This window comes from Ambystoma mexicanum, chromosome 2q (assembly GCF_040938575.1).
Source record: "Ambystoma mexicanum isolate Mex_15411 chromosome 2q, UKY_AmexF1_1, whole genome shotgun sequence".
Taxonomy (NCBI): domain Eukaryota; kingdom Metazoa; phylum Chordata; class Amphibia; order Caudata; family Ambystomatidae; genus Ambystoma; species Ambystoma mexicanum.
The window spans coordinates 1,356,818,093-1,356,845,850 of NC_090924.1; the positions used below are offsets into that span (position 1 = coordinate 1,356,818,093).

General features: G+C 45.5%; 1 protein-coding gene across 2 annotated transcripts in view; it reads right to left on the reverse strand.

Moving 5' to 3' along the window:
- Positions 1–27,758, reverse strand: part of TOPAZ1 (testis and ovary specific TOPAZ 1) — a 2,616,805-nt gene that overhangs the window by 2,467,154 nt on the left and 121,893 nt on the right. For both annotated transcript variants that reach the window (XM_069648829.1, XM_069648828.1), the window contains exon 2: positions 23,637–26,646. In XM_069648829.1, coding sequence (XP_069504930.1) covers positions 23,637–26,646 — 3,010 coding nt within the window. The remainder of the gene's footprint in view (positions 1–23,636; positions 26,647–27,758) is intronic.

Genomic DNA, 27,758 nt, shown 5'->3' on the forward strand with positions numbered 1-27,758 from the left:
CCTATTGTCTATATGCTGTATAGAAGAGTATTGTGTGTGGTCACCGTTTACGCATAAACTAAAGTTTACTTGTTTATTGGTCCAGTCGACAATAAATGTATAGATATCTTTCATATACACTTGTCTAAGAGTAATTTGTGGTTCGTACTGTGTGCGCCCATTGTGGGCTTCCAATCACTCTCACCCCTCCTGAGACTTAGTCGTGTGCGCCTGCCAAGCTACCTAGATTGATCTGGCTTGTCCAAAAAGCTCCCCCGTTTCACTAAACCGAAGGGGGCCTCCTAAACTTCTGCCCATCAGTTTAGAAATCCATCTGAACATCCTCCTGCAGCACTTGTAGACCCACAGGCTGCTCCTTCCATCCCCTATGCTATAGTACGGCCGATAGGCACAAGGCCTAGTCATAGCATGAATGTAACCCACAGTTTCGGAATTCGTTGCCATTTTGGCTTGTGGCGCTTTGAAATAGAATTTTATTGTAGAATGTGCAGTACAAATGTTCACCTTGTGCGTCGTCTGGCAACTTGACATGATAATGAACACACTGGAGACCTAATCAGCATGAGCCGCATGATGGTAGAGAGGGCTGCTTCAGGTGCACAAGGGAGCATGAACAGACATGCATGAATTATAGTAAGACACGTGCAATTTTTGCCAGAAGTATAAGTAGCAAACAAATGATTCAAGAGCGGAAAAGGGACATAGTAATGATGGCCGGTTGGTATATAGCACACTAGGAGTCGGGGTATGCTTTGTGCCATGAAACAGTGCTGGACGAGGGAGAGGCTGGGTTTCGATTTAATTTTCTTACAGAGATGATATATCCCTGGAGGTAACAGCAACACAGAATTTTCTGGATTGTTCATACGTTCCTCTCGCAATATTCTACATAGCTGTTTGTAACGGTCCTTGGTTTTGTGAACCACTTGCCCAAAGCAGCGTCTTGTCCAGTTTTTTTTATTTGTGCCATTCTCTCACAAAATCGAAACCTACCCATCTCTAGTTTCAACCACTGAAAACAGGCTGCTATTGTTATTTGGCCTTGATCGAAGGCCAGCAACTGTTCAAAAGACACAATGTGTCGAATAACCACTAAAATGATAACATTTACTATATCAAAAGTGGGCCTACGAAAATTTTGTTTCCATTTCTGCAATCTGTTCGAAGCGGTTAATCAGCGTGACGAGAGAATGGAACTTCCTGAAATCATATAAGTTCAACTATACATAATATTTGTGCGATTAAAAACAGCATGTGTGCTGTATACATGACTAATTCAGCAACGTGCAAAATGGCCAAAAGAATTGACAGTATGTTATGTTGAATTAAATTTTTACCGCACACTATAAAAAAAACTTGTGCAACTCGTGGTTTGTTTATCTGTCTAGTCATGCTTGTTCTTTGTGCATAGTTTAACTCCTTACGTACCATGGGTATTTCTCCCCAGTGCCAGGGCCTTTTTTGGCTATTTCGGTATGTGGCCATTCAATGGCTTGTAACTTTGTTACATGAGGTATCTCAGCCAAATTTGGCTCCTTTTTTTTCCCACATGTAGGCGGTCGTACCGCCACCCAGGAATCCTAGGTTGCTGTAGGGGGTGAGAGAAAATAAGCAAAAAGGACATTTTGGGTTATTTCAAAAAATGTCAATAAAATGATGTACAAAGAAGCCTGTAGTTTTTTTCTTATAAGAGCTAGGAATTCCCCAATTTCCTGGCTTTCAAGAACAGGTTGAGTGGAAACGAAAAAAAAATATTTTGATGTGGTTATCAACTGTTTTGTGAGAGGTAGGCCATTTTGGCTATTTTTGCCAATTGGACATTCATGGACAGAATGGAAGAAAAGGGTAAGAAAGCCGAATTGGAGGACAGAAAAGCAAGTATTTCTGAAAAGTAGAGAAAATTCCAAGTTTCGGAAGGGGTGATTTGCATAGGTCAGGCAACAACTAGGTAGGGGAAACTGCCATAGATTGGGGGAAAAGCAGGAAAATGACTGAAAAAAAGTTGTGTTGGACATGGTTGGCTTGGTACGGCAATGGCTTCTATGAATTTTGAGAAAAGCAATGCTCCGCTACAGTCCCCCGACTCTTGCAGTTAGGATAGCACACATTTTTTGTAGTGTTTTACAAAACAAGCAATACCACAAGCCAAACACTGAGCCATGGTACACAGGAGTTTTACGCTCACGGCCTGAACAGACGCACTTAGCATGTGTAAATCGGGAAAACCAATGTGGTGAGGAATGGCAAGCATACTTTTTTTGAAAGAGCACAGGCAGACCTTTTCAAGGGTAGGTGACTGTGCAGGTTACAAAAGTGTATGGTGCCTAAAGCAGCGACTAAATGTAGGTCACATTTGGGAAATGAAAGGGTTGTGTGACAAAGGCCACCAGCAAATCGGTCAAAACATTATGAAAACCACACAAACAACACATAGCCTACCGTCCCGCGTTCCCACAGGTGTCCCGATGAAAACGGTACCTCACATGTGTGGGTGCACCTACCTGGCCGCCGAAGGGAAAGCCTAAAACACAAGTAACCCCAAGTCTGTTTTCAGACCGGAATTTGAGACGCTCTGCCGACCGGCACAACATACAGATATGGGTCTCGGGTGTCCAAGCCACCGGGGAACCCCATGCATTTCCGAAAAGAGGACACCCGTGGGAATCCGCAGAAGTACGATATGCCCAAATTGCCCAAGAATGTATTACCCAGACACCCCGCAAAGTCCAAAATGTAGGGGGAAAAAAAACAAATGCATTTTCCACACATTTCGCTCGGCTCACCCATCGAAACACGCCCCCAAAAACACATGGCCTACGTTCCCGCAGGTGTCCCGATGAAAGCGGTACCTGACATGTGTGGGTACACCTACCTGGGCGCGAAGGAATAAGGCTAAACCACTACTACCCCCCCCCCAAAGGGTTTGGGGAGCCAACCTATAGATTTAGGCCTGGGGTGTTGCAGCCACCAAGAAAAACAGGGACCCCCATGCATTTCCGAAAAGAAGGCACCCGTGGGAATCCACAGAGGTCTGCCTTGCGCAAATTGCCCCAGTTTTTATTAGCCACAATCCCCGACAAAGTGTGATATTTGGTGGGGAAAAAAAACACTTTGTCTGGGGTTCTGGGTAATAAATTCTGGGCCGCTGCGCGCAAGTCAGACCTCTGTGCATTCCCACGGGTGTCCTCTTTTGGGAAATGCATGGGGTATCCCCGTTTTCCTTGCTGGCTTCGACACCCTAGGCCCAAATCTGTAGGTTGCCCACATGAACAAATTGTGCTGTGGCGAAAGGATTGGGGTTACCAGCGGGTTACCCTTTTCCGCCCCCGGTAGGTGCACCCACACATGTGAGGTACCTTTTTCGTCGGGACACCGGTAGGAACGCGAGAAGGTATGATATCTGTTGTTGGCGACGTGTTTCGGTGAATGGACACAGGGAAATGTCTCTGAAATTAGCTGGAAATACAGACTATTCTCAGACATTTCGCTCTGGCCACCCACCGAAACACCGCCAACAACACGTGGCCTACCTTCCCGCGTCCCCACGTGTCCCGATGAAAACGGTACCTCACATGTGTAGGTGCACCTACCGGGGGCACAAAAGGAAAAGGGTAACCCACTGGTAACCCCAAGCCTTTCGCTACTGCCCATTTTGTTCATGTGGGCAACCTACAGATTTGGGCCTAGGGTGTTGAAGCCAGCAAGGAAAACAGGGAACCCCACTCATTTTCCAAAAGAGGACACCCGTGGGAACCCTCACATGGCCAAATTGGAGGGGCGGCCCATCTCATGTAGCCCTCCCCAGGGGCAGATAATGGGGGGCTGTCCTGCACTCCTCCCTGGGCTCAGGCGTCCGTTCCTAGGAGCAGACATCTGGTCCCAGGGAGGGCTGCATGACATGGCACCCACTCCATTGCGGCGGGGGGGGGGGTCAATGCCCCATCCCATTAGAAACTTCCCAGACCCTTTGGGGTGCCCCAAAGCCCCCCCTAAAAAGCGTTCCACCATTTTCCATTTTTTTCTTTGTTTACGAAACTTGCCTTGGTGTAGAGGGGCACATTGGTGTGCCTATCTGGCCCCGGGGTACCCAAACCTTACTGCCCCACCCACTGGGGGGCCTGTCCCACCATTTTTGGGGGCCCTCACCCCCCTCACCCCAAATGGGTGGCAGCGGCACCTCATGCAGGCCTCCTACAAACGGCTGCGTGAGGTACACCCCCCCCCTCCATTTGGGATGGGGGGAGAGGGCCACCACAAAAGGTGGGGCAGGACTCCCAATAGATGGGCAGTAGGGTTTGGGCACCCTGGGCCAGATTGGCACACTAATGTGGCCATCTGTGCCAAGCGAAGTTGGGTAAACAAAAAAACAATACAAAATCGTAGGCTGCTTTTTAGGGGGGGCTAAGGGGCACCCTAAATTGGCAGCGAATGTTGCATTGCAACGGGGGTGGCACTCTCCCCTCCAACCCAAATGGAGGTCTCCACCTCATGCATCCCTCCCTGGCGTCAAAATGGGGGAGGCCCCACCTCATGCATCCCTCCCTGGGGTCAGATGCCCCTTCCTAGGAGCAGATATCTGCCCCCAGGGAGGGTTACAAGGGGTGCCCCCTTTCTACTTCGGTTGGGGAGGGAGGGCCACCGCCCCTTTCAATCAGTAAAAAATCCATGGTGGCTAGTGGCCCCCGCCCCCTTTTCCCCATCATTTATTTTTATTTTTTTACATTCCCTGGGGGCAGGTGGTCAGCCATCTGCCCCGAGGGTTCATGTGCTTTTGGGGCCGGGGTGGAGGCGGAGAGGACTGCTTCCTTGAAGCAGCCCCCCTCAGCCCCCCCAACTCACAAACAAATCAATGGTGGTCCAGTGGGATGCTGGTCACGTATCAGCGCTCTGCGCTGATACGTGACCAGCAATGCGTCATATCAGTGGTGTCCTTGGAAAGGGGAGACCTCCCCTTTCCAGGGACACCACTTTGTCATATCCTTGGTGGTCTAGTGGGCCCCAGGGCCACAAACCCCCTCCCACCATCCCTCGATTTTTTTTTTCACCCCTGGGGGCAATGATCATCTGCCCCCAGGGGTCTCTGGCGCTGTGGCCCCATGCTTTGGGGCCATGGGGGGAAGGGAGCCGCTTACCTAGTAAGCAGCCCCCCAACACCCCGCATCACAAACGGATCTGTATTGATCCGGTGGCATTGCTGCCCGCGGATAGCGCGCCCTGCACCCGATCCGCAGGCAGCAATGCCACACAATGGGTATCGTTGGAAAGGGGAGGATCTCCCCTTTCCAACGATACCCGCCTCGATCTCCGGCTTGAAATATGTAATAAGGGAGTCATACACTGCAGGTAACTGAAGATCCTTTAATAGTAACCAGCCTAAGCCCAGCAGTGCTCAGCCTACTCATCAGCTCTCCACTACAACTCATAACGGCTGCTCATAGAATGTAGAACCTTAAACAGATGTAAACATGTCATCAGAGCAAGAGTGGAATTCTACGCTGTAGAATTCCACTCAAGAGCAAAGCACATATTACAACACTTCTCCCCCCTTTACCCAACAACAGACAACCATCCACACCAACCACATACACACGCATACAATCACAGACACAGACACACACATCTCCTTCCCGCACTCACACCCCAACCCCAGGGAGAAGAATAAAAGCAGAACGATGCTAATGAACTATAGCACCCAAAACATAATCCTTGTACTTCGAGGGAACCTTCCTCTCCCTGACAGAATGAGTATAGCCCTGGACAGAGTCTGGCACCCCAGAGGCAGACGCAGACACCCCCTCATCACATTCACCCACCGGACTATCGGTGGTATCACGATCATGAACAGAAACAGGAATTGAATGTTCCTCATCCTCCTGGACATCCAAAGGTACCCCACTGCCCATGGGCTGCAAGTCAACTTGCCCCTCACTAGCTTCCCCAACAGAGGAGCTAGTTAACGGGCATCCAAACACCACCCCAGCCTCATTTACGTCGCAACCAGGCTCACCTGACACACCGCCGGCAGAAATCACTTTGTCCTTATCTACCACCACCACACGTCTAAGACTCCATGTAGACCCATCATTGAGTTTTATATAACCACGACCGCACTTGACAACCATTCGTGGATGCGTATACCTGCTGAGTCCCTTGGCCACAAAACTGGGATTCTTGATCTGAACCCAATCACCAATCTTCACTGGAAGGGGCTGCCTACGGGCCAGTTGCTCACGCAAAAAACGCTGTTGCTTACCCCCGAACTCGATCCAAAACCCCTTGCACATCCACCTGCGAATGGACACCACCACCCAGGGCTGGGACCCTCAACTTGGAGCCGGGTTTCCTTCCCCGCATCAGCTCAAAAGGAGAATGACCAGTGAAAATAGAAGGAGTCAGCCTGTAAGCCTTGAGCGACTCCCCCTTGACAAAACGATTCATTTGTTCAACCAGACCGTTGGCTTGTGGATTATACAACGCAACCTTATGATGTCGTATAACTAGATCATCCAGAAATTTTTGGATGTAATTCGACACAAACTGAGACCCGTTATCGGTCACTAAGCTAGCCGGCACCCCCTCCCTGTCAAACACTGCAGAGAGGAACTCCACAATTTTTCCGGCAATAACAGTAGACAAGGCGGTGGCCTCGAACCATCTCAACGTATAGTCCACCATAACCACAACAAATCTCAGACCTCCTGCCAATGAGTCCATGGGCCCCATTATGTCAAGCGCTACTTTGGACCATACCTCACGGGGCACCTCTACGGGATAGATAGGTTGAGAAACAGGAGCCTTGCTTTTATCACTGGTAGAACACGCCGCACAATCCTTCACTACATCCGCCACATCTGCATCCATTCTGGGCCACCAATAGTCTTCTCTAAGTCTCTTCTTAGTCATGGACCTACCCAAATGCCCCTCATGGGCCAAACCGACAAGCTTCCCTCTAAGGGAACAAGGAGGAACTAATCTCAGACCTCTAGCCACGCCCCGTGGACCTTCAGACAATTCTTGCCACACATGCCCATAAATCTTGGACAAACCAGTACTCACACCACCACTCCTGAGTGCCGTCGTTATTTCAACCAATTCAGGATCAGCCGCACATTCTCCGCTCCATTCTGGTTCCAATACCGCAGGCACTACACTAGCAACCAAAAAACAATCATCCCCCACCAGACCTTGGTCAGTACTATCAGCACACAGAAAACGCGACAGGCAATTCGCTACCGCCTTCCTCAAACCTGGGACATACTCAACCTTGAAATTGAACTCTGTCATATCGGCCATCCACCTCATGATCCTGTAGACGCATGAGACAACCCTTTCGTCGTCAATACAGGTACCAAGGGCTTGTGGTGAGTACGAAGAGTGTACTCAATTCCCAACAGAAAGGTTCTAAAATATTTAGAAGCCCACACAGTTGCAAGAGCTTCCCTCTCTATGACGGCATACCTGCCCTCAGCCTCTGAGCATTCTAGATGCAAAGGCAATGGGCCGAAGTTCACCACCAACCCTTTGTTCCAACACAGCACCTATGCCATACTCACTCGCGTCTACAGTAAGAAAAGTTTTCCTGACTGGAGAAAAGGAACTCAAGAATGGGGCCTGCTCAATCTCCTCCTTCAACCCGAGAAATTCCGCTTGACACTGATCCGACCACGCGAAATGCACACCCTTTCTCAGTAATGACCTCTGTTAGGCAGAAACCTGTGCAGTTCCCTTTAGGAACACTGCAAAAGATTTAGGACTACAGGTGTTAGCAGTAAACCCACTTGGTAGCAGTCTGTACCACCCAGATTTACCTGGTAGCTATGGCTGAGCAGTCAGACGTCCCTCAAGAAGAGTTAGGCAGTATGCAAAGCATACACAATAGGCACTCAGATACAATAGCACAGGCAAACACTGACCAGAGCTTTGGTATCAAAGTATATAATTATTTATTTAAAAACACTGTTCGAAACACTCCAGCACTCTTATTGTAAAACACTCTAAACACAGTTACTATTATAATATATACACCCCTTATTCCTTATCAGAGGAGTCTTAGTCAAACACCACTTATTTTCATACAGAGGTGAGCGCTTAACTATAGATGGCACTCCAATAAGTTCATGAAGAAGGGAGGGAAAAAGACAGAATATGTGAAGATACACCACTCTAAGATTTAGGAACACTTTTTGCAAGGCAGAAGAGCAAAAGTCACTTGTGAGCCAAAGTCCATAGGCTGGGCCCACTCTTAGAGAGAGCAGAGCACAAATGCGCCCAAGATCACACAGTTACACTAGGCTTTGAAAGTCTTGCAGAGAGTTCGAAAAGAGTTTAGAGAGGCTCAGAAAAGTTTCGCCTGGGTGTCCAAGGCTAACCCATGTTCGAAAGCCGGGGTCTAAATCTACCCCGTACTGTCGGTGGCAAGGGAAGTCAGGCGGAACACGGTACCTTAAGTGGGAAGGATCCTCCAGCGGTGGCAGTTGTTCCTGGCAGCAGGTGCAAGTCTCGGCGTCGTCCAGGTGAAGAGAAGATCTCGACTTGGAGGAAAGATGAAGGTCGTTGCACTGCCAGGGAAGAAACCAGCCGCGGAGTTCTCCAGTTAAAGGAATTACCCTTTATTTCGCGGTCATGGTAAAACGTGGTATTCCGGTTGCCGGGGTGCTTGGCTCAGGCAAGGCGGCTACGAGATGCATCGGGAAGGCGAAAAGACGGTGAAACTGGTTATCCCCACCAGTCAAAGGAAGAAGACTCTCCGGCAGGAGATCTCCTCTGTCGTTGGGAAAAGTGGTGAGACGGTCCAGCAGGGCTCCACCGGTGGTGTCGTCGTGGCAGGTCGGCTCAGCTTCTCCCTCGTCGGATTCTTAGATCCTGTGGCGACTTCTGAAGTTCCAGTCCACAAAGCCCTGCTTTTATGCAGAAAACCCCCATTCACTCAGCCTAGCTGTCACTCAAACATGCTAAGTGGTGAGCCGGCCGGCTCACCACTTGGGCCAATCAGGACAGAGTGCGACCTGAGTTGCCTAGGCAACTCAGTCCAGGGTGCCTAAATCCCCCTCCACCCCTCCTAAGTACCCCAGACAGAGTGGCACCACTTTGGAGGGCTTCTGTGGAGAAGCCTACCAAAAAGTGGAACAAAGGGCTCAACTTGGGTTGGAGTCACAGAAGAGAACACAAACGCCATTTTAGAACAGAGTTTTGGCAAAAAATACCAACCGGAGAATAATAAATAAACCGGCGGTATGTTCGAGGCTATCGTAATTAAATAAAGTAGCCTCGAACAATGGGAAAATCCCATAGAGAAATATTCGCTGTTGAATATAAAAAGTAGTATCCACTGCCACAAGCCAAAACTCGATCAGGGGGGACGGAGACGTGCCCCCTCGACTAACAGACCCCGGGGCAATCGAATTGCCCCAGCCAGTACGTCCACAATATGATGGTTTGTACTGGTTCTGTTCAGAATTCAAGACTAGTAAAGTCAATGGTGACTTTACATGCCCTGGGAGACAGTAGTCAGTCCCAGGGTATGGAGTCTATACTGGGGGGTCACTATGACACCCCTGTGTTACTGCACTGAGGGTGCTGTGTAACACACATCACAAAAACACATGAATGAAGCCCTATGGAGTAAAATACCCCATAGCCCATTAAACACATCTAGAGTCAAAGGAACACACTCAAATCATGTCCAAGAATGAGGGTAAAAGAGTCTCACTCTTGGCAGGAGAAAACAATAAACCCCAAAAATCCAGCAAAGCTGCTGGGGGACTCACTAGGTTAGGAAATTCAGCCTAAACAGAGAATTCTCCCTAACAACCTCATACCAACAGTTTTGTCGGCATAAGAAGGCACAAACCTGCTGTAATACTCTGCAAGACCCATGAACAATCTTAACTGGTCTTCATTTGCTGGAGACGATGCGTCATTCAATGCCTTCACCAACTCACTCTTAGGGTGAATACCCTTGGCATCCAGAGAATGCCCCAGGTAGGTCACGCTGGGAACACCTTTACTAAGTTTGACAGTGAGACCACCAGCCTTCAAAACATTCATGACCTCAAGAACTCTCGAATCATGCTCAACTCGAGACTCACCCCACACTAGGATGTCATCTTGGAAGCATTCCACCCCACGAATCCCTGCAAAACGTTTCTGCATTATCCTCTGAAAAACTGCCGAAGCAGACGCCAACCCAAAGGGCATCCTACAAAAACGAAATGCACCAAAAGGGGTAACAAAGGATGTAAGGGGGCGGGAGTTAACATGCAGGTGTATCTGATAAGCAGATGACAGGTCAAACGTCGAAAAACAAGATGCACCACACACTAAGGAAAGCATCTCATTGATATTGGGCAGGGGGTGTCTGTCAACTCATATGCTTGAATTAAGATCCCTGAGATCTACGCACATCCTCATGCCCCCATCACCTTTGCGTGCCAGAACCACTGGGGCCAACCATTCTGAACACTCCACTTCCTCTATGACCCCAGATTCTTTGAGTTTAAGCTCTTCCTTTAAAGCATCACGAGCCATAATGGGAACCCTTCTGACTTGATGGACTACAGGCACAGAACCTTTCTTGAGAACTATTTTGTGTGCAAAACCTTTCAATTTGCCCAACTTTGGAGTAAAAACTGAGGGAAACCTGCTTTCCAGAACTTCCGCCGTGAGTCCAGTAGACCACACAGCACCCTCATTCCCTTCACTCACACTCATCACTGGGACTGGCTTCCCTGGTCTTATTTCCAATTCCAGAGCTGCTTGTTCGTCTCACCCTAGAACAGGGTCACCTTTGCGAGCCACATAACTTTCCCTTGGCCACCCGGGCTTCAAACTCTATATTGGCCCACTCGAACCCAAGAACCTTGATGGGTATTCGCCCATAAGCACACGGGTTTATGCCAGAAGCAGACAAATCAGACCCCTTCTTGTGAAACTGAGACACATACAATTCAGGGGATATCATTGTATATGGAGACCCCGTGTCCACCATCATCTCCATGGGGACTCCATTGACCATGAGTGTTGCCCAAGCTCTCTTCTTGCAGCTTCCCACACTCAACAATGATCCTTCAGAGGTACCACCATTATCCTTGTCTGAACAACCCATGTACCCCACTATTGTCACCTCCTCCTCATCATCATCATCATTAGCGTCCACCATTTTCACTGATTCCTTAGTGGATGCAACACCCCTGCACATGCGGGCATAATGTCCCTTGATTTTGCATCTCCTACATTCCACATTGGCAGCAGGACATTCTTTTGCGCCGCCACATGTCCACACCAACCGCATCTCCTGCACAGTTCCCTTGACGAGGGCATCGTCCTGCTGTCCTGGTTTCTCACTCTTGCATCGACAGTCCTGCAGGGAATCACAGTATGCACAGCTTCCCCTTTAACAGCCATTTCTCTCACACTCTTCCTGGATTCTTCAATTGCGCGGGCTATTTCAATGCCCTTTTCCAGGGGTCGATCCTTTTCTATCCACAGTCTTTCCCTGACGCATACAGCACACGTCCGCATCATCACTTGGTCACGGATATACTCATCAATGGTACCAGTGAATTTGCACGTTGCTATCAAAGTGCGCAGGGCAGTCACATAGGCATCTATGCTTTCGCTGGAGCCTTGAGCCCTCGAGAAAAAGTGGTCTCTCTCAAGTACCACATTGGCCCGCTTGCCAAATCGCGCTTCCAACTTGCCCAAAGCTGTTTCATAAGCAAGCACCACTCCTGGTACAGCATCACCCCCCTCATTGCCTTCTGTGGGTGCAACGGGGGCAGCGTGCACATTGGGACCAGGGAGATGTCTGAACAGCCCGAGTGTTTAAGTTCCCAAACAATTAAGCAAAGCCGCTTCCTTCTCATCTGTAAATTTCACGCCACCTACCGCCCCGAGATACACCTTGAAGATGTCGACCCACAAGTCCCATACAATCGCCGGTTCACCAGGACTGGCCAGAAATGCAGGAGGCAGAGGTGCATTGTTGTGCTGCATGTTGAGGAAGGGTTTGGTAAGGGTAAGTATCTGGCCAATGTCACCTTATGACCTCCTTTCCGTGCTTGGCAAGAAGCAAACAACCTCAGAATGTCACTGTTATAAATAAAATAGTGCTTAGAGCAACACAGAGTGCTGCGGCACCCTGGAGCTCAGTACGGTCACAAAACCCCTCGAGCGTTCACACAGGGTTAACTTTCCCAGGCTTTGCCTCGAGGGAACGCCCCCTTGACAGGACTGCGTGAGGATATGAACTGTGCTGTCCACACATCACACGTTCCCTCCTTCCAGGTGTGACAGACATCCACTATCGAAGCGGGCACCGGTAAACCAAGGAGCTCATCGTTCTGCTTCTCCCCGGCCCCCCCTTCCCGCTCACCGACTGGAGCGGCACGCAGCTGTGAGCAGAGAGCTCTCTCCCTCCTCACCTGGACTCCTGTTTCCAGCGGAGGCACCGCGCTCGACCCCGGCTGGGGAGCGCAGGCTGCAGGCACATCGGCTCCCGGTGCCGACGTGCGGGTGGGAAACCTCCTCCTCTCCTCAGAGACAACAAAACTCCGGCCTCTCTGCCGCCGCAGCCCTCCGGAGATGTGCGTAACTGCACACGGGCAGAAAGAGCAGTATAAACTGGTCGGCCCCCCTCCACACAGCCGTTCCGAAAACAACTCGCTCGACGCGGACAGCGTCGGCAGGAGAGCTCTCCTCCTGACAGGCCCTCAGCACCACTTGGGCAGCAGACAAGGCCTCAGGAAGGGGAAAGCAGGCAACTGCTGGGCGGCCAAGTGGGCACGTGAGTTAAAGGCTGGTTACTCTCGTCGCCAGTGTAATAAGGGAGTCATACACTGCAGGTAAGTGAAGATCCTTTAATAGCAACAAGCCTGAGCCCAGCAGTGCTCAGCTTACTCATCCGCTCTCCACTACAACTCATAACGGCTGCTCATAGAACGTAGAACCTTAAACAGATGTAAACATGTCATCAGAGCAAGAGTGGAATTCTACGTTGTAGAATTCCACTCAAGAGCAAAGCACATATTACAACAAAATACAGCCGGAGATCGAGGCGGAACAAGGTCTCTTACCTTCTCGCTTCCCCGTAGCAGCCGAAAATGGCTGCTGTGGGGAATTTACATTCAGTTTCACGCCGCCGTGAAACTGAAGGTAATCCAGCCCCCTGGCAGTGAGGGGGGACCTCCCCCTCACATAGCCCGGGGGTTGGATTAGAGTTTTGCTCGATCCCTGCGTTGCACCGACGAGCCGGCTCGTCGGTGGCACTTAAGGGGTTAAAGAGGAGTGAATACAGGTAGGATTTATTTTGGACATATTGCTTACTGGCCTTGCACACCAATATATTCTGTGCAGAGTTAAGGGATGTTAGATGGACCTTATTGTGAGGATTATTCCTCCAACCACAACCTGTATGTGGGCTAATGATATCTATACCGCTTTGTCTCCTGAAAATCCCAGTGTGCTGTCACCAATGCATCCTTGTGCACTATAAAGTGGGGGTTGGGTGGAGGGGCAAGGGATGAACCTTTTCCGTGGGACCTTGGTTCTCTTTTCGAACACTAATCTTACCACTTCCATTATAATGCCATCTGTCTGGGGTTCAACACAAAATATTACCATCTCAGTCCTTATTTTCGGGTAGGGACCGCTATGTGAAGCAGGTGTATCTGGTTCTCCAACCCATTGGGAGCTATAATTACTTCACAGCTCTAAACTTACATGCACGTCGTTGTCTCAACGACTCCCCCATGTTGTCATGTCTGTTCATTCTGTGCAGTTTGTGTTTATGATTAGGTTTCATCCGGTTCTGAATGATATTGTTACTTGTTACATTCAATTACAAAATGGCTACTAAAATATATCCTTTTATTCTGTTATCTACACAGCTATATTGTACCGTTCTGCGCATGCCATTGTTTGCAGCTACCGTCGGATGTATTCTTCAACATTGGCGGATAATCATAAACCACGTTTATTTTATAAACAGTATGTGGGACAACCGACAGAGACCAATCTGCCCTTTGGTGGTACCAGCAATAAGGAGACACCCGTCAGCGTTTATGATGTAAAAACGTGCTGACGCAAAAGCGTTGTGCTTGAAAGTGCAAAGAATCTGGGGAGGATGGGTCCTATCCAATATCGGGCCCTAGGGCTGACTTGCTAACTCAGCTGCTTATGGCAGCGCGACTCACTCGAGCCTGCTTTTGGAAAGAGGTAATCGGGGCTCCTATATAGCCTACTGGTGGGTGAAGGTTTGGGAATTGTTAGGAATAGAAAAACTTACAGCCACAATTGCGGGGAATTGCCTAGGTTTTCCCGCATCTGGGGCCCATTTTTGGAGTACGCAGACGAAAGAGAACATATGCTGTTCCAGCCAAGACTGATCAAATATCTTCTGCGCCCATGATAAGCCTGCTTATATATGACCCAGACAGATTGACTGTGGAAGGGTGTAAAATTTGCCTTTTGGAGTGGATGTGGCATTAAATAAAAAAATAAAAAATGTTCATACTTCGTCCCTTTGTTTGTTTGTGGTCCGCTCTCCCTGAATCTCACACCATGTTAAGCGCTTTAAACCTATGTGCTTGAATTGTTTCTTAGTTAAAATGAAATGTCGCGGGTTTGTTTTCGGAGGCTGGTAACGCTTTATTACTGCTATACTTTATGTAATGAATTCTAAGTTGATTTTGAAATTTCAATCAAAATTAATTTGGAAAAAAAAAAGAAAGTGCAAAGAATCCATATCTTCTCGTGAACTGATCATGTTGTTCGTCATTAGAATGTTTTGCTGGTGTAACATAAGGGCACAAGAATTGGAGAACAGGGATTGATGGAGGCTCATCGCAAATGGCTTATCTTGAGGAAGTTATAAAGAACATTCGAAAGCATGCGATGTTCGCTAGCTATAACTTGTATTGCAAAAGGATATTGTTCATTTCGTGGACTTAACCTTCTCTTGTGAGTGTTCTTTGCAAAATAAAAGCACTTGTTACATTGCAGACTACTGATGTTTTCTTAAAAATAAATGTTTTGCTCTCCTATTTGGGCTAAGAAAGAAAGGTTACGCGCTTTGAGAGGATGTGTGTGTTTATCTTCCGGGTTCTACGATAACTAATGTTATGGCGTGGATGAGGACGGGGCACGTTTGGCTACGCTGGCCACAAACGTCATGAAAATAGGTGGAGCATATTGTTTGGACTAGTAATGTCAGTTTGAGGGGCGGGCAATCTGTATTCTTGCTGAGAGGGCACTTGAACTTAGGGCGATGCATCAACGGATAAGATTAGCACAAGATGGCGGCACCCAACCAATTGTTTTTGCATGTGTAAAATTGAGGAAAACTAAGCTAAAATGCATAGGAACATTTTTTTAAGATCGATTATAGTATGCTTAACACCACATGCCCGAATGATCGGGACAACAACAGTGAACTTACCCGTTAAGGGACAGAAGAAGCTTTTACATCACATGCCTAGTACATCGCAAAGTAGATGTCATCACTCGCAAAGAGAAGTGTTTGAGGACAATAATGTACATATAGTTACAATTCACCTTGAAGTGGAACATTCAAAGGAAAGAGTCCCAATTCTGGGATAATTTGCATAAAACACAAGACAACCTTTTAGTAGACCATGATTGGCCCAGGCTATATATGTTCAGGGAACCCCTAACGGGGGAGGAAGTGAACAAACCAGCATTTTCCGATGTAGTTGAGGAAAGTGTAGTGAGCTCCTATGCAGCCTCAAGGGCTGTTCTAGGTTGCAGCACAGTTCTAAAAGAATCATGTAGGACATAACACAGATCACCTTCCACATATAATGGTAAGTGTTTGCCACACCAAAGCCTCAGAGACAATATTCAAATCAAAGCAAAGGCTATACCACATTTGAAAGTAATTGTGGATCAATTATTAGACATGGGTTCCTAATACAACAGACAAGCCCCTACAATACAGCATTATCTCCAATATCCAAACCAGATGGCTCACATCAGTACGAATACAAGCACAGAGGCTGTTTTGAATCTGGGGAATGGATTTATTGCACATCCTTTGAATTCAGAGAACTACACATACACACCTATAACCTTTAGGGGGAAACCATTTTGCTTCACTAGACTCAGACAGGGGTACAAAAACAGTCCAGGGCACTTCTCAAGTAGAATACAATCCCTCTTAAAAGACGCACAGACATGCTGCACATATGTAGATGACATACCGTCCAGATGATGACTTCGATGAACACTTGGAGAAAGTGGACTTAAATCAATAGGAAACTAGCAGCTAAAGGCTACATTTTCAATTTCAAGACGTCTAAAATAGCCCATAGAGAAATATTATTTTTGGGGTTTTCATTATCTGATGAGGGAAGGGGACTTGCTCTACAATCCCAAGAGAAATGTGCACACTTGCAAAGCCCATGGACACTTAAGCAGCTGAAGGACATAATTTGCCTTTTAAACGTTGGGCGACCATACGTGGCCGACTATGTATTATTAGTGAAACCACTATATGATTAGTTGAAGCCCAACCTCCGTCCAAAAGCCTGAAAGGAGAGCACACACACATCCTGCATCAGGTCTACCAACAGATGACTCACATTACAGATAAGTACTTAGAAGTGACACTTTCCTGGACCAAAACCACTTCCATATGTAATCATGTATACCCAAAACCCATAGCATACCATTCATATGTCTATACATTTCCTGTAGAAGAAAAGTTTCTGGCTGATGTACAAATGATAGCGCAGAGGCAACACAGACTGCACCAGATAAAGTATTACTACAAACCAGAACTGCTACAAATGTATGATCTGGCATGGTCTATACAACCAGAAGCGGCAGTACCAGACATCCCACTTTGGATGTTTGCGAACGTACTATACAGTGATGGAAGTGCTGTTCCAGCAGTTGGGACACGCTCCATGTATTCCTCTGCCTGCGCTTCTGTAAAGGGGTGATTCAACCATAATGAGTTTGAACACCAGGATACACAAACAAAACATTTAGGCGATACATCAGCTCAGGTTGGTGAGTTACAAGGCCTCCTCCTTGCACTAAAACAAATGGATCCACGTAAGCCCACTTTAATTGTGTCCGATTCAGATTATGTAGTAAGAGGTTATAACTTTGACCTGCAATGGTGGCAAGCCAATATTATCAAAAGATTTGGGACATCAAAAAGGCTAGACCTCATCTGTGTTATGCATACTAAAGCACACACAACACAATTTGTGCACAGTGCATGCAATGCGCTTGCTGTTCAGTCTGCAAGACAGCAGATTGCACACAAAGTGGATTGTAAACACCACATACATAGATGAGGACATACAAGCATGTTTAGATGCCAACAGTCCTAACCCTCAAGTGTTCCCCACAACTTATAACTATACTGTAAAAGAGAATACAGTGATGGTCACTATACCCAAGTCAAAAGAAGGCCCGGTTGACAGGGTACTACCAAACAAGCAGGATAGATTAACATGAAACTCTGCAGCACATGCAAGTGTAGCCTCAACCAACTTTGGAATTTCAGCTACTACACAACTCTTGCAGGATAGATACTGGGGGTCAGGGCTTAGAAAAGAGGTACAACAGTAAATGGCAAATTCCCCCATATGTTTATGAACAGTGACAAATTCCCACAAAGCACCAGTAAACTCACTAACAAGGAACAGTGTCTTTTGAATGCATGTATATGGACCACATTGGTCCATTGACACCAGTCAACAAGTACAAATATTTGTTAGTCGTGGTAGACGCGTGCACACAATTCACTAGGCTATTTCTTCACAAGAAAGCGGACTCCAAGGTCGTCATAAAGGGTTTACTATCCTTCATAGCCATGACATTTCTCCAAGCTGACGATGGGCCAGACTTTCCAGGAAAAGCCTTGAGTGGCCTTGTCAAACTGGGGCTGCACTCTGCATTTTTCTTACCTGTTTTGCCCATGAGCTAATAGTGTCATGGAAAGGGCCAATGGGAAAATAAAGCAAGCCTTGATTGAAATCATCCTTTCTTCTGGTGGTAATTGGTTTAATCACATACATATAGTGCAGCGTGGCATAATCTACCTCGCCATTCGCAATGGGAGGGTAAAACCCCTTTTAAGTTGCTGTTAAGTTGCTGTTTGGCGCACCGATGTATATGCTTAACTCACACAATTCTTGTAGTTCTCTCACCAGGCCAGACCAGCTGCTTCTCATAAATCTCCTAAGAGACCCCATCAATGGTGAAACACAACAGCATCGAGACAAAAGACAAGTCAGAGTATCTTGAAATCTGGGGACTACATCCTGGAGAAGATCCATGATAGAGAAGCACTTGGACTGCGCTACGGACCTCCTTTGAATGTATTGAAACTTACTGGCGCAAGAGCAGCAGTCATACCAGCCCTGCCTCCCAAGAAAGTTACTCGGTAAGTGTCCGTCAACCACCCTAAGCCAGATCAAGATGGTTACGCCCTTGTTGCCATGGGAGGAGAATTTCTATCTTGAACAACTTGACAAGTATACAAGAATAGTTGAGAACGTGAAGTTAACAAAAGCTCCAAAAACCTATGAAAATATGTCCATTTTCCGGGAACTGAAGAGCCAGAAACTAGGCTAGAAACATGGTGCGAGGTCCAACATAAAGATGAAGATTTTTGACTGTCCAAAGTGTACGAAAACCTGAAAACCTTTTTTGGAACAGTGATCTCATTTTACACTTTGCAGCGGATAAGCCTTCTCACCTTTTTTGGCTCATTGACTTCTGGGCATTTTTAAATCCCAATGGAGATCCCATTGATCGGCCAACTGTTGGACATTTCAACCTTAGATACAGCACATACACTACACCTAATAGACAAGAGGAAGCTGCAGGCTGATGTGAGAGGAGTCTACACAAATAAGCATATGCCCACTAGAGTTCGGGCAATTCTGGACACGCCAGTACGAAACCTACCGTAGCCCTAGTATGCAACTTCATGTACATACACTATTGGTGATAGATGAATTTAGGCTAGTGACCACCAGGATGCACAACACAGACACCTATAGGGAACTGTTGAGAACCAAGATAAAAGGTTTTGCTCAAGGAACATGGTTAGATCATGAAGATCTAGAAAAGCTAGATGACATGGTAGACCAAGTATATTTTGTTAAATATTTGGACACATTCCTTTTCTGCCAGCAGAATCCTCTGCAGTGGATAAACATCCCTCTGGGAGCACTGGCCTGTTCCTATTTTTAACTCGCCACAGGAGTTTAAGACACAGTTCTGTTACGTACCAGAGGCACAGATGTAGGAAGGGGCATAGCACAAAATGAGCTCATATTGCCCCCCCCCCGCCACCAAGCACCACCACCTATAGATGGCCAGTTATTGTGGTCTACACACAGTATCGTCTATGATAAAAGACTGCATGCCACAATGACAGAGAAAACAGGAAAAGACAGTCCCTCTTAACAAGTCATGGGGGCGGCGGTGAAACTTGCCAAATACATGCAACAACACGCTAGACGTAGCATGTAGAAAACCACATTTGATGTTTTTTCCTCAATCAAGAGCTAAGACGTTTGAAGGTAGTGGCATTTCACAAAAGTGCCCCATGTGAAGTATACACATCAGCTTATTCTAAAGAATGGTTTGTACTATCGAGATGGGAAGGGAAGCCAAAAACTTGTCACACTGTATGCCCCAAACATGCAGCAATACCTGTTCTTTACTGGTCTAGAACTCAGATTTAACAAAGGGTGAGCGATACTCTGAGATTTTAACCTGGGGTGGCACCATGTTCTTGAAAATTCATGACAACGCGACTTCAACATTTTTTAAATTCCAACTCCAAGACATATCCTGGTTGACAGGGAGGCAGACCACCGAGGAATGAGGACTACACTTTCTTTTCAAGCAAGCACAATGCATTTTAAAATCTACCGTATGCTGCTTAGTGCCCAGCGGTGGGGTTTGAGCTCTGATAAAATTGGTACTATGACCATTTCAGATCATGCAAAAGCAATCATGACCACTGACTGCTCAGTTGAACGGAATAGAAGATCTTGGACATTCCCTGTGGCGTGATGACCTGGCATAAGTGAGGAGAGGTCTTCTACAATAGAAGGCTTGTTTCTATATAAAACTCTACCACTACCTGTGAGGTCAGCATGTGAGGCACATTTAATGTAGTCTTGAGGGAAGAATCATCCTATAGGTGAAGAGAAAAAGAATCTCCAGATAGATGAAGAGGAAGAACAATTATTAAAAAACACTTAAGGTTGCAAACCAGACAGACACTTTTCCATTAAGTTGCTTGGTAGAATAATGATAATGAGAGGAGAGCTGGACCGGTTTTCCCCCAGAAAAGCAAAATGGATGCTGCTATACATTTGTCAAAAGTTTTAAATGAAGGCAAAGAATACCAATTGTTTGCTGCTAGGTTGCAAGGGAAAATGGATTCACAATACATTAAGGAAATCAGGCACTACGAGTGTAGTCCACTTCAGAGGATACAGAGATGCTAAGTTATTATTGTTCTATATCTTCCTACATAGCCGACAACACCTTCCCAGAATGGTAAAATAATTATACAAAGGGATGATCCTCCCTAAACTCAGTGCCACCAAGAGAGACTACCTAAACATGGAATTACCCAAAGCTGTGGATAAATTGGCAAAAATGTAATAAACTCCCTGGCCAGTCGGTAAACATTGAAGCCATGTATTAACCGTTTCTTCCAAGTTGATTACTAAATAAGTGAACCTCTAAATTCGTCACAAAATAGTGAAGTTACTGCATCGATATTCGAACCAAAAATTACCCTCATAGCCAAGCTTGTAGGTCCTGTTGGGCCATTGCTTTCATTCATCTTTATATGTGAAAATATACACTAAATATTCCTCAGTTGGTCGACGCCGTTCAGCCTGGGCTTATCCATCAACATCAAAACTTCAACATGTCGGACAAGTTGTCCATAGAATTGTAACAGCACCAAGAAAGACCATCCCTTCTTGACTCTGAATAAGCTTTTGCTCACTCCACTAGGACTACCCTTTCAAAGACTCTGTAAAATGTTCTATGGTAAAGCATTTTATATATACCCATCGGTACAACATTGTTACATCGGCATGGCAGATTTTCGCAGATAATTTTCAGCTGGAAAAAAAGAATTCAAAAATAGGGGCAGTGGGTAGGTAAGGGGATATAAAGGGTAAGTGGGTGTGGAGATTAGGGACTAGATAATAGCACGGTTCGAGAAAGATCAGTTGGTATATTATGGTTCAACAAACTCACACGTGCAGCAAACAAACTGGTTGCTAGGCAACGCTGTCACACACAATCCCATTACTTATCCCAGTCCCAAAGGATTCTTGGACTAGGCTATCTAAAGTGATGGCCCCACCCTATCGGATGGACAACACGTTTCGGATAAACCGATTTGTTTATGACAGTTCTTCATAAAAAGAATAACCCCCTCTTTTTATGTTTGTTGAACCACAACTGACCTGCACTGTATGCACACACTTCTTTAAGGGTGAAGAGAAATGGCTCTAAGTCGGAAGGAAATACTTCCTCCTTGAAATGGCCATACAAAAAACAGATCTGGTTCAACAACTCCTGTTTTTAATTCCACTGTAATACTATACATTGTAGAGGCAGGGATAGATTCTCTCTGCTCTTTCCTATTAGATAGGCGGCGCACCAGCTCCGACCAAGGGATGGCATCACATTATAGGGATAGGGTGTGCTTCCTCCTAGGGATAGTGCTAGCGTATGCATTAAGTGTCTGCTGTTGAAATGTTCATGCTACAAATAAGAAATATGCTCTATGGTTGTTTGTGTGTGATAAAAAGCATTGAATACTTAACAGTAGTGCTAATACTCATTTTAAGTATTTTTTTACCCTTACCAGGTTCCCTGATTGTTGTTTAACTACTTTGTTTGATACCAGCCACAGTGCACAAATTGGGGTACTTTCAAGGAGATACAGGACTTAAAATTAACTTGAAAAAGTTAGAGCTCTTGAGAGATAACGGGTCAGCCCTCTGAGTAGGCCGTGGATAGCATCAAGTACTTAGAAGTTAAGATCATACTCCATGTCGACTCGCTATATTTAGCAGGTTCCTACCCCTCTTGACCATCAGGGAAGACTTGTGTTGGTGGCGTCAGCTGGAGAGTTCGCAACTGAGCAGCATAGCAGCTTTAAAAGAGAATGCCTTACCCCTTCTACTACAGAACCTCTAAGCCCTACAAGAAAAGGTGCATAGTGCCTTTTGTTACACAAGAGCCTGAAAGAAACTCTGGATATTACGAAAGCTATTGGAGGCTAGAAGGGAGAGGAGGGCTTCATTCCATGATTCTGGGCATACTACTTAATGCTGGGTAATTTAAAATGTTTCAATGGTCCGAGGGGGAGAACTAGCTATGGGTAGCTATTGACTACGTAGTGGGTACAGAACTTACGTTAAGGGATTCTCTCGCTGGATAAGTGGGATATGAAAGAATAGGACGCATTTTTTTGGAAGGGAATATTGAATCATTTCAACATTGCAAGAATGAGTTTGGCCATGCTTAACACTGCCTTACCAATATTCAACTGAGACACTGGTTGATGCACTACTTGATCAAACTGGCACCTCGTTCATAATTAAACACTTCTACAGATTCACACAGGTAGGAAACACTTAAGCCTATATACAAAATCAATGAGGAAGCAGAAAGATTAAAACACAGCTTCCCCTACTGGTGGCAGGTGTCTTTGGACATGCGTAACCCAGACGAGACATTAATTATGGAGACCCGTATACAAAATCCATAAAGTCTAGTGAGGCTAGTAACTCTTATGTATGGCTGGCAAGATTATGGTCAACATGGAGATGTATTGCACATGTGGTGGTCATGCCCAAACAGACTATTGAAAGTGGGGCCTGGACTGGGTTGCTCCATCCCAAACAGCCATTTTATTTCAGGGGGTGGAGGGGAGGTCATACCATGGGCACATTATCTGATGCCAACTAGGGGATGATAGTCACTCTGGCTAACATAGCACTAACATAGCAAGAACAGCTATAGCCTACTCTTTGGTTGGCTCCTTCCTGCACCTCTGGAAACCAATTGTGGAATACCTTTCTTAAGAATACATTCAACTGCGCTGCCTTTAGAGGTTAAGGATTCTAAACTTCTATTTATGGTCCCTAGTGTTACCATTCTGAAAAATAAACCACCACAGATGTATACTCTGAGGTAATGTTTATTGAAATTAGAATGCAAAATATTGTTGGACGATTCTTGCATGCACGAGGAAGGCAATATTTCGTTTGTCCATCTATTCTACAATCCCTTTGCTAGATTAGCACATGGAAGTGTATATTAAAATGTATGACGCTGAATGGCTCTGCACAATCATTACTTTAATAGAAAAGGGAAGGGTTATATCAAAACAGCATCCATTTTTACAGCACTGCCATTTGAGGGAGGTCAGAACAGCAGTTGACATGAAGCACTGTTTGAACAGTCCACAGGGAAAGGGAACAGGGCTTCTGCAGAATGCACCAACCTGCTCAAGTTGCTGTTGTCAAAAACACTAACCCATGAATAAATATAACAAACACCAAAATGTGCAGTCTATGCAACAATATAAAGCTAGAAATGCATACCTGCTGTTGCCCCTGCTTGAAAACTCCTGATCTGAGAAAGTGTACCATGAATGCTTCAAGTTCTGGCTTCCCTTACAGGTATCATTGATTATCTCCTTGTGCACATTGGAGACTTGCATAGCAGATTTCAATTCTTCTTCATTGGCACCCTCGAACAGGTCAGGGTCATCCTGGATAACGTCCAACAGGAGGACATCTTCAAAGACTGGTGAAGCATTGGTTCGAACATTTTCGTTTGGTGCACATGCCTTGACATTTTCAGAAGGAACATTAGCTTTCAACTCATCACTTAAGGAACCCGGTGTGTGGCTTTCATCCAAAGAGACAGCAATCCTACCAAAAGAAAAGAGTTCACCTTTTCCAAGTAAGGGACATTCGCATGAGACAATCTCTTCAGCTGGTTCATCCGGAAAGTGTGGAGAACTTGGAGATGGGGTACTGTGGCATGAGCTATGCACAGAGTTTTCAAAAAATACTGGAACACTTTTCTTTGTATGGCCAAATTCGGAATAAGAGCTATTATTTGAACCCTTTGAATAGTCTTTGTCTCTCAGAATTGCAGAATCAAGGGGAGTAACTATTTTCAGATGTTCTGCTATGAGATTTGAGGCAGGGTTTGCATATCTGGTGTGGCTCTTACTTGACAACTCCTGGTCTGAAAAAGTACACAATGAATCCAGGTCTCCTTCAGGGAAATCCTTCTGTACTTTGGCACTTTTGATCACCGGTTTTATTGATCGCAGATCAGTGCTACCCTCAAACAAGTCAGGGTCATCCTGGATAACGTCCAAAAGAATTACATCTTGAACAACTGGTGAAGCACTGATTGGATCATTTTCATTTGGGTCACATGTCATTACATTTTCATTTGGAACATTATATTCCAACAATAATGCACCATCATTTAAGTAATCAGGTTTGCAGCTTTCGCCCAAAGTAACAGCAGGGTTATCAGAAGCAAATAGGTCACTTTTCCCAAGTGCGTCATTTTCAGAGGAGACTTCAGCTGGTACCCTACGCTCATCTGAAAAGTGTGGCGAACCTCTTGCAGAGGGGCTATTATGGCATGTGCTCTCCACATTGTTCAGCTTTAAAGACACAAAAACGTTTGTATCTGCTTGGTCACATTCAAGATAAGAGCTAGTGTTTGAGTTTGTGGAATCGTCTTTGTCTCTCAGAGTCGCATAGTCAGGGGGACCAACTATTTCTTGGTTTGCTCCTTTTGCATTTGAGGCCATCTTTGAGCCACGCGTTAGATTTCCTGTGTCTAGGTAGCAGCCATGGTTTTGCATTTCCACTGCTGTAACAGAAGAGACAGCACAGTCTTCAGAGTTGGTTCTGCCCACTGTTCTTTCTGTACACTGTTCTGTGCTTTGGAAAGTATCATTTCCACTGTTGTAGGTCCCATCAATTTTGAAACGGTGTGTGTCTCTTGATGAATGTAAAGCAATCACTGTTTTATGAGCACATTCAGAAATAGAAGAAATTAAATGATCATCCATGTCACCTTTAATGGCTTCATGAACTGGACTCGTATTAGAATTCTGAATTCCTGAACAAGGATCCAGCCTCCTCCTTTTTTTACAAGCAAATTCATGGTCTCCTTCAGCCACCACTTTAATGACGTCTACTTCAATCTCCTTCACTGGAAATTCAGACAATTCCCCAATGCTCTCTTCACAAGAGCATGCCTCGTACGAAATAATCCTGTTGGCTTTTAAACTGGATAGAACATTTTCTGAAAAAGGCCAGGCACATGTTCTTGAAAGGGGAATACATTTCCAAGCATGTTTACCGACCATCGGCACTACTCTCTGACAACTAAATCTAATAACCTCCTCAAACATTGTGCCTATACAGGATGCTGAATTTTCTATCTGGTCGGCATGTGAAGCAGTGTCTTGGTGATTTAAAATTCCATCTGGAAAATCAAAGTAATTAAAATGCACATCTAACTCCCCGTTTTTACATTCAGTGTCATCTCCATCTTTAACACGTAGGAGTGAGATTGCCTCCTCCAAGAGATCAACCACAATGTCGCATTTGCTCAATTCTTTGTTGGGGAAAGACTTGGTCTGTTGAGCAGACCAATTATCAGAATGATCATTCAGCAGTAATGAATCTGCCATCAATGTATTCTTGTCTAACAACCCACCTAGAGATTCTAATTCACAGTTTTGGGAAGCAAATACAGTCTCATGTGTTTTTCCTGCAAACTTCTTTCGATATTTCAATTCTGTCCGTTCTTGTTGTCCGTCCTCTAAAGCAGTTACTTTAAGAGAGGTTTCTGCAGGGTCGATTCGTTTTTTTGGGGCTTTCTTCCTCTTTTTGGCAGTAGTCCTTGATTTTTCTAGCAGCAGGTTTTGTTGCTTTAGACTGCACGATGGTATACCCAAACCTACATTGGAGTAATTTATTTCTTTATTGCTTACAACACACCATTTCGATGCTTCAGCCATTACATTAGTTACAGAGTTGCTATTCATATCACTACTCTCTGAGCTGGTATTTGTTATATCTCCCCATTTGCTCTGTCTGTTAAACATCTCTGCACCTTGCATTACATCAGCATAGTTGTTACCAACATTACTGTTAACATCTTTGGCTGAATTAACACTTTGGGAACTATCCTCCTTTAATGGCTCCGGTGAGCTTTTCTCGTTTTCTGAAATTTGACCAGAATGAGGACATTTTGAAATGTCCATGTTTTGTCCATTGTTGCATTCTAACAAATCATCAGGTACTTTATGTTCCTCTTCTCTGAGTTCAGAAGGTTTTGAGCATCTGGTGTTCGTACTGCTGGTTGTACTGGCTACAATAGTTCTGGCATTTGCCACATTCCTTAAGGTTCTCGTTTGTGCAGAAGGTGACGGTCTCTTAAATGAGAAGGCATCGGCCGTTTGTTGCTTGAAGTTGCAGTCACTCAGTGACTTCAAGTATGTCACTTCCGGATTGTCCTCTTGGGTCACATTGGTATTGGAGTCTTCCACAGGGTAGGTTTGCCTTCTTCCTAGGAAAACATGGGTCAGAAAACATTAACATTCATTGTGAAGAATCCATTAAATTCAGTTCTAAACGTACAGAAGAAAATAATGGTCAGGGTGAAGGTTCAAGCCAACTAGAAATCAGGCCTGGTTGAAAGCAGGCGCACTCACTGCAAACATCACCCTTCTTAATTACTGCATGAAAAAAAAAGATTGTGTGTTAATCTGCAGATTTAGGAATGAAATGGGATAACCCACTGTAAAAACACCACAAATTTCAGTGACAATTTATTTAAACGTTTCCAGGGAAAAAGTCAATCTAGCACACTCTCCCACTTCCATCTTAACTATGTGACCTCTTCAGATTAGTGAGACTGAGCAAAATTCTACTGAAGATCTGAAAGCAACAATAACGTAACATCTCATTATTTCTAAATCCGATTTAAGCGCCAATCTGATTCACATAGTTTAACATGCTTGCTCCAAGCACATTATTGGACTAACGCATTCTAGCCTGTCTCGTCAGCCATCGTTATAGACCTCTGGGTATTAAAACAGTCTTCCTTTAGCTACATTTATGTGATGCATGTATGGGAGCTCGAGTAGCATACCATATCTTAGTTCTCAACTGAGCCATCAATCATTTAGGGTCTTAAAAATTTTTTGTCAGAAATAGAGGCCTATGCTCCCGGACTGACATTTCTGGCTTCAGCAAAAGAAATCATCATTGGCTAGCTTGTGATAATGTTTTCCAAATCATATTTGCAAAACAATACAATCGAAATTGAATGAGAATAATGCAGTAACAAAAAAGTGTGAACTATATAGTCAACATCACTAACTCAATAACAACATTGAGTAGGTTTTAAAATGGAGCACATAATATCTGCATGTGTAGTATGAACCTGGGCGTATGGTCTGGTCACAATATTCAGCAGGCTTCAGAGCAGATGTGGCCCATGGTGTAGCAATATGCTCTAGTGGTGGGTCGAATATGCTCTCCAATGGTATGCGGGCTTTTCCCACGATGTGTCCCATGACTTATGGTATGGAGTCTTCTCCAAGTTGCACCCTGGGAGGATCCCAAGCAATTATGACCAGCTGGTACTCCCATCCAGTTAGGAGACTGCACAGCAGT